Source organism: Pseudopodoces humilis, chromosome 9 (assembly GCF_049639895.1).
Source record: "Pseudopodoces humilis isolate 2021_Gansu_Grassland_sample_001 chromosome 9, ASM4963989v1, whole genome shotgun sequence".
In the NCBI taxonomy this organism is placed as follows: Eukaryota; Metazoa; Chordata; class Aves; order Passeriformes; family Paridae; genus Pseudopodoces; species Pseudopodoces humilis.
The window spans coordinates 9,537,411-9,545,473 of record NC_142208.1 but is presented as its reverse complement, the minus strand read 5'-3'; the positions used below and the strand labels follow the sequence as shown (position 1 = coordinate 9,545,473).

The 8,063-nt window shown below is 35.1% G+C and overlaps 1 protein-coding gene across 1 annotated transcript in view; it reads right to left on the bottom strand.

Annotated features, from left to right (window-relative positions):
* Window positions 1–525: 525 nt before the first annotated feature.
* Window positions 526–8,063, bottom strand: part of BMPR1A (bone morphogenetic protein receptor type 1A) — a 74,601-nt gene continuing 67,063 nt past the window's right edge. The window contains exons 10-13 of the mRNA XM_014250478.2: window positions 7,755–8,052; window positions 7,096–7,271; window positions 6,446–6,576; window positions 526–5,422 (exon numbers count right to left, since the gene is read on the bottom strand). Coding sequence (XP_014105953.1) covers window positions 5,297–5,422; window positions 6,446–6,576; window positions 7,096–7,271; window positions 7,755–8,052 — 731 coding nt within the window. The 3' untranslated portion in view covers window positions 526–5,296. The remainder of the gene's footprint in view (window positions 5,423–6,445; window positions 6,577–7,095; window positions 7,272–7,754; window positions 8,053–8,063) is intronic.

Genomic DNA, 8,063 nt, shown 5'->3' with positions numbered 1-8,063 from the left:
CTGCATATTTTTGCAACAAGCAGTATATACACATATTAAACTCAAATCTCCTGATTTGGATACTATTACACAATAAGAACATTGTATACAGAGGGAAAAAAAAGCAATTACAAACTTCCCCATCCCTTTATTTTTTCTCTTTTTACCTGATAGGCTTGAGGCAAATGTATATGGATAAAACCAACATGTAGTGAACTTGCATATGTTCAAATGAAAGTATTATTTGATTTTGACTTGCCCTTGGGCTTTGCTGTAACACACGGATAAAAATCAGGAGAAGGAAACATTGTTTTCTAACTGTTGCACCCAAATTTAAATTTTGTGTGAGGAATAAAGAGCACCAAGTAATTTTCAGTATCATTGAACAATAAAAGCAGTAATTAACAACTTATTCAGAGGCTGTGAGGGGAAAAAACCGATAAACGAGGTATGAAAAAGTAGGAAATTATTTAGTTACAGTATTATTTCCAAGTCATTACATTTTTCAGGCAAAATCTTATAGTAACAAAACACATTACTAATGTGTACTAAAATAAGGTTATTTACTTAAAAATGATACATTGGACATAATCTGTGTACAGAACAAGCAAATCATGGTAAACTCAATAAGGCACCTTCTAAAGCAGATGCTGTACAAAATACATTAGTGTGTTACATTTTTAAAGTAGTATTCTACACTTCTGGCATATAACACACACAAGAGTGTGACCATTTGTCTTGTTCCACTCTTCTTTCATATTTTATTTACATCTTCTCTAGGTTAACTACAACGTTATTTATTCTTCTTGTATACAATATAGTACATTTCATTTTGGGCATGTCATGTCAGAGCACAAATGTCACTACATGATGTGGGCTTCTATAATTGCATTAAACAGTAAAATATCACAAAGCAACAATTACATTAGATTTGTCCAAAAAACAGAAGTAATGTGCCCTCTACTTCTGCTGTACAGCCACGTCTGAGCACCATGGTTCCATAAAGCACTGTACTGTGCAACACTGCCAGCTGCTTTTAGACATCAGCCCTACTTGGAATAAAGATTGTGGGCACAGGATAAAGACTTAATTCAGAGGCACTGTCAGGAGAGTGAGGAAAGGCTAAATCATTCTCATATTTCACAAAAGACAAGCATGTAACTTCCCTTTAAAAATATCTGCAATAGCAAAAGAATGTTTTTTAACTTTATGTCTCTGCTCTTCAAACACTTTTAGACCATTAAAATACAGTCTGTTAAGACAGAGCAGATGAAATGTATCCAAATAATTTGTTTTATAAACACATTCAAATGGTCATTTAGATCAAGATCTAAAATTTGATTCTAGACTACTATGGAGGTAACTTTAATATTAATTTTATATTTCATTCAAGACCTCAAAAAAGGCTAATTAAGAAAATAATTGGGAAAAAGTGATGGATATTGGGAAAACTGTTTCTTGAGGAATAAATACATTAAGTAAAACTCTGAATAAACTCAGAATGTAAGCCTAATTTTCTCTGTAGGAATACCCACATTTCTGATGGAATTTACAAGTTAACCAGGAACACAAAAATTTTCCTTTGAGTTGCTGTAACCATAATTATGAAGTGACTCCAATTACGTCTATCTAAAATCATATGAAACAGGTTAAATAAGCATAAAAAATCCCTCCATATGAGTGTTTAAGGACTTCCAAGGCACAGGCTTGATAATCCCCAGGCCATTTTCCACACAGTTGATTTTTGTATCAAAAAAAAAAAAACAACAAAACACAATTGCCAGTTTTGGTGGATTTTTTTTTTTTTTTTATAATAGATGCTTAAAATTTTGACCATCAAAATGAGATTTATCACAGTCCAACAGAAGAATCCCATTACCCTCTCTGACCTTAAAGGCTTCTGAACTCTACAGGATTGTATAAAGCAACAACTCAGCTTTGGAGTCTGCATTAATTATGCTTAGTTATGTAAAAATTAATGGGCTGGCTCTGAGAACAGTTTTTTCCCCCAAATGATTAAGTATCAGTATAGACATTCTTTAGTTTTAACATTTTGTTGAGTATCAGAATCAATGAAGCTCCTTTATAGCACAGCAAAAACTGCACATGCATGATACATTTGAGTATGAACAGAGTAACAGAAGTGCTGATAAATTAGGTTTAAGGCAAAAAAGATTTTTTTTTTCCCCCTCTCAAAAAATCATCTTTGCAGTAGTTGGCTCCCTCTATGTTAATGTGTAAATCAATTTAGGTTCTAAGGTGTCTGACCATCCTATTGCTGCCTTGAAAATACATAAACAATGGAAAAGAAAAAAGTGAAAATAAACAGATTATTGAAATTCGTACTTCCAGAAGGGGCTTCCTGAAGACTTGGAAAAAATGAACTAAAAAAAATTCACAAAACATGTTTACAGCTAACGATGATGTAGCAAATTCTAAATGAAACAAGATTCTGCATAGGATGGGGTTAATTTAGACAGCTCTCCATGATTTTAAAGTTTAAGCTAGCAGGGTACCTACATAAACATTTTTTCCTTCTTATTGATAAAAATTCTAGAGAAGGAAGAAGAAAAGCTTATCCCTTACTTTTTTTGGCTTATACCAAAAATTTTCCAACTACCTGTGCAAAAATCATGCATGAAGACATGATTAACAATTGCAAAATCATCATATATTTCTTGGCAATGGACGGAGAAACTTTTTTTTAAAAGCCTTTATCATGAGGATTGTGGCACAATATCATATATCTCTTGCTGTTCTCAAATAAGTTAAAGTTGACACACCTATGAACTTCTCAGCCAGAATACACATTAATACTTAAAGGCATTACTAAACAAAAGTAATGACTTTATTAAAAAAAAAAAAAAGTCCCTTGAAATAGCTAGTTTTCTATAAAATATGTAGAACTGTTAAATAAAGTCTGTACATCACAATAGAAAATAAAAATACTGCAATCTTTTGCCTGACCATTTACATTATGGGAACTACAGGATTAAAATAAAAAAATAACATGCTAGAAGGTTGTAATTGTTCACAGATCACATTACTTCTGTGTTACATTGCTTTTTATCAGTTGTATTTTCAAGGGAAATTTAAACACATCAAAACAATCTCCATGTAAATACTTTAAGACAACAAATAATCTGGCATAAATCAATCTGAAGTTTTAATATTTTTCATCAATATCGATATTATTCTTAATTTTTTTCATCAAATCTCAACTATGGCATGTGTGTGCGCATATATCTAATTGTACACAAGTACACAGGACTAGGTATTTGTTTTGTTTTTTTTTTTTACTAAAGCACAAAACACACTGTATAAATAACTTCCCTTTTTAAAGTTATCTAGAACAAGACTTACAGTACAAAGCTATAGGCACTTAAATTATCAGATAGATACAATGGTTTCAATACTGTGTGTTCAATCTTCAGATGATTCATGCTTTGAAGCTTCAACTTGAGTTATGGTACTATTTTCTAACTTCCAAGTAGAAGTGCCAAAGGAGTTATAAACTAATAATTCTACTTTACAGTACCTCACGGAGGGTTCTGGCTTCTATCCAGCTTGTGTGGGTCAGTGGTGAAAATGGGGGAACTTCAGTTTCTTGTGCAGGGCAAACAGTTACACAGAGTGACTAGGTTGGAACAGACCTTCAAGATCATCGAGTCCAACCCATGCCCTAATACCTCAACTAAGCCATGGCACTGAGTGCTACATCCAGTCTTTTTCTAAACACATCCAGAGATGGTGACTCCACCACCTCCCCAGGCAGACCATTCCAGTACTTTATTACTCTTACTGTAAAAAACTTTTTCCTAATATCCAACCTATATTTCCCTTGGAGCAGCTTAAGACTGTGTCCTCTCATTCTGTCAGTTGCTGCCTGGAGAAAGAATTGGCACAATAAAACCAAGTTTCGCAATTGTGCTAACTTACTGTATGTTCATGAATTATTTTCAATGCCATTCCTCCCAAACTTAACTAGAATGTACAACACCCACTGATTTACCTTGACTCAAATCTTCACTTCCACTAAGTGGCCCACAGATGTGGCCTCCTGTGTCTCCATCACAGCAACCCAGCTCCAAATCTTCTGCATGCTGTGGATCTGACCTTTAACAGTTCATGTACTCAATTCTCCTGGTCTTGACCTTTATGGCATTCTCTGATCTTCAGAGCACCCAGAGCTTCCTGCCTTCCCTCTTTTCTGTCTGAAAACCAGACTTGTTCTCACGCCATTCTAAACTCACCTTCTGCCTAGCTTGGTCAAATGATGAAAGAGCACATTGCTACAGCTGACAAATCCCTCCCTTCATGGGAAGAAGCTCAGAGCATGACAGACACCTATCAATGAGTTCCAATACAGCAGGAAGGCAAAACACATCATCATTGGTCTTTCTGCTAAGATGTAAAGTATTCTATGGCAAAAATGCTGGTTGCACGTGGCACTGTGAAAAAATATGACAAATTTCAAGGATCCAATTATGGAACTCTCTCTAGACTGCAAGTGAGATGACCAAGGCAGCCTACATCTCCAGAAAAGATTGCTTCAAGCTCCTTACAGATTTAGGTGGGCATTCCTTGATTAACGGTTCACATTTTTGCAGTTCTCCTTGTGATCAAATAAAAAACAGAAAACAAAATTCAAACTGTGATTTCTGAAGATAATGTAATGGCAAAAGATTCTGTAGCAAATCTCTAATTGTGAGCCACAAAATGCACAGAGCCCTGACCATAAAACTTTGTTCATTTAAATGGTTTCTTATATAATCCAAATGACAGCAAAACTATCCTGGCACACACATAAAGGCAAAAAGAACTGTTAAACTGAGTAGTATCACAAACAGATTTATAACCTACAGGCTGTTTCACAAAAACTTGGTATGGATTGACTAGGTTTTATCAGGTAGAAGGAAAAAAAAAAAAAAAAAAAAAGCTTATATTCTCCATCTCTGTTGAATCCATATAGCTTGTTAGGCTTTCACAGAAAGCACTGTAATCTGAACATTCAATTCAGTACCCAGAGTTTTACTGGAGACTCACTAAATATGATTGAAGTCTCAATGCAGCTCAAACCAAAACAAAATGTGTATTGTCTCAAGGCTGTCCATATATGTAGCACGTAGTGTATAGAGGCTCTCAGTATCATCGTCTATGAAGTACTGAAAGATTTCATTAGCAGCCTGTGGAAGTGTGCTGAGAAAATATACTGAATCTCAGTTATTTCCTCTTCTCTGTTTTTATCTTCCTCACCCACATTTGAGTGAAAAGATCAAGGGAGTCCAGCTTTGCTCTCCAAAGTCAATTTCCTATGTCAAATCTTTACATCTTGCGATTCCACCATCTTGGCAAGTGTCTTCTTGATCCTCAAGGCAGTGAGCCTTGAGGCAGGATTATGAGCCCAGCACTCAGACATCAACTTCAATATTGCTCTTAAACACTGCAGAAGGAAAAACAAAGGCACATTATTGTAACAACCACTACACCCAAAGTTATAATTCTGGTTTGCTGTCAAACTCAAATTATAGAACTTTAAAGTCCAAAAATGTGCGATTTCCAAATTTTCTGCAAAATCGTTGGTAGAAAACTATTATAAAGGGATTTACTGAAGGAAAAACCCCCAAAATGCCCCAAACCAAACATCCACATGCCAATCCTTCTTATCCCACCCCCTCATTGCCTAGTAGTGTACTACAGTAGCAGGAACTAACACAAGTGTTGATTTAGTCTCTCAATGATGCATTACCAGAACCTCTCTGTACAACTCAAGAACAGTGGTACAAATATAGCAGCAATAAACAGAAAAATCTCCACATATATGGATGGAAAACCACAGAGAATTCTTCCAGGGAAAATGAAGATGTGACAACAGTTCTTTCAGCAAAAAAAAGAGAAAACTGGGAATTCATAGAAGTCAAGGACTTGGGGAAGAATGGATATGGCATGTTTAACTTGCTGTGTGAAATAGTTACATCTTATTTACTGTGTTCAACCTGCGGCCCTTTAAAAACACATATAAATGAGAGTATTTTAGTTACATCACAGATTGTCCTGGGATGTAACAGGAAAAAAGGAAAGAAGAAATCCACAAAGGAACTGCTTCATCTTTCATGAAATATTTTATGCCACAAACCAATAAGCTATATCCATTAAGACTAATAAAATGAATTAAAAATTAATTTGAGTTCTAGCTCCAATTAAAACTCTGAATATATTCCACTATCTAAAATACGTGATCTCAAGTAGAGTAGTATTCATACACTTGCATGCTGCTTAAGGGCATCTTCCCCTCAGATCACTGAAAAGATACATAAAAAATCTAGTATTTTGAATTGATCTTACACATGTCTCTCTCTCCTATTATTGCTATCAGGTTTTCAAACTATCAGAATGTGTGAATGCAGTCCCTACTTTACATATTAATGAACAAACTGAAGTAGCTTTTCCTCTCAGCACAACTCACTTCATCACTGTTCCATCTGTTTGATACCACTGGGCGCAGGCGTTTGACACACACCACTTCTCTCATGTCCTCATAGGATGGATCATTTGGCACCATGTCATAATATGGCAACTGATACTCTTCAACAATACCTGGAGATAATTGTGAAAGATTAGGAACAATTAAAATAAATAAATCTATATATGTACTCCTGGATTTCCTTAGCTAGGAACAAAAAATTAACTTTGTGCCAAGTTAAACTCACCAGATGCTTTTTCTGTGGTAAAAATCTGAAAATTTCACTACAATAATTTACCATAAAAGCAAAATATTATGATTATTAACTTTAGTAGCTATGTTAATTCCTTGTAGTGCCTTTGATTTTGTTACCAAATGCTGAATTTGGCTCTTTCTGATCTACTATTTGCTACAAATAAGCATAGATAAACATAAGATGGAAGAAGAATACAGGTGAAGATGCATAAGGATACAGAAGAAGAGTAAAAGAAATGAAAGGATGAGTCACAAAAATACGTGTCAGACTATTACTACTACTTTTAAAGAATACAAGTCTGATGACACAGCAAGTTAATTTTATTATTTCCTAGTGAAACAATGCTAGAATGAGAGAAGGACCTGGTAGATTTTATAGAGAATATTTAAAAGTTTACCTCCTGTGACACAGCGCCGAGCCATCTCCCAGATGATCAGCCCAAAACTGTAGATGTCAGCCATGATGTATGGCTGGAAATGGTTTTTATTCAGGCTTTCATCCAGGACTTCTGGAGCCATGTAACGTTTTGTTCCCACTCTAGTGTTCAAGGGAACGTCAACTTCATTTGTGTCACTATGTGAAAACATTAGCAAGTTACTGAATTGTGGACTGTTACACGGTATGAATATGGCACAACCACTAAAAAGACAATTCTCTGTCTCCACAGAACTTAAACTAACAAAAGTATTTAATAATACTATTAAAGTATCACATTTTCCATTAAGTTTCAACTGCCTATTTGCTGTTCAAATTTTCTATGAAAAAATTTACGTGACTGCAATTACTACAAAAGGCTAGCTTTGAATATAAAAATCAGTCTCCATTTCCTCTACAAAATTTTTATTTTCCATAAGAAGAGTATTTTCACTGTTTCTTAACAACCTGTTTTCATCATGATGTCTATCAGCATTCAAGAACAACATTTTCCTTTCAAAACTAAAAAAAAAAGAAACCCCGAAACAACCAAATGATTCCATCTGCCTTTTTAAACTGGGTATCTGGTGCATTAAATAAACAAATTACATTCAAGTTTTCTCATGACAGAGGATTTTCTACCTGTTAAACTTGACTGCAAGACCCAAGTCTGCAATGCAGCAGGTTCCATTTTTCTTTATCAAGATGTTTTTACTCTTCAGGTCCCTGTGTGCAATCGCAGGCTTGCCTTGTGTCCCATAGATTTCCGTGTGCAGGTGGCACAGGCCACATGCAGCAGAATAGGCCAGTTTGAGCAGAGCCCTGTTGTCCAGCGTAGTGCACTTCAGAAAATCATACAGTGATCCATTTTCATGATAATCTGTGATCAAGTAAAGCTGTGTCCAGGAGCCAGTGCCTTTAATATCTGCTGCTATGAAACCTATGAAATGT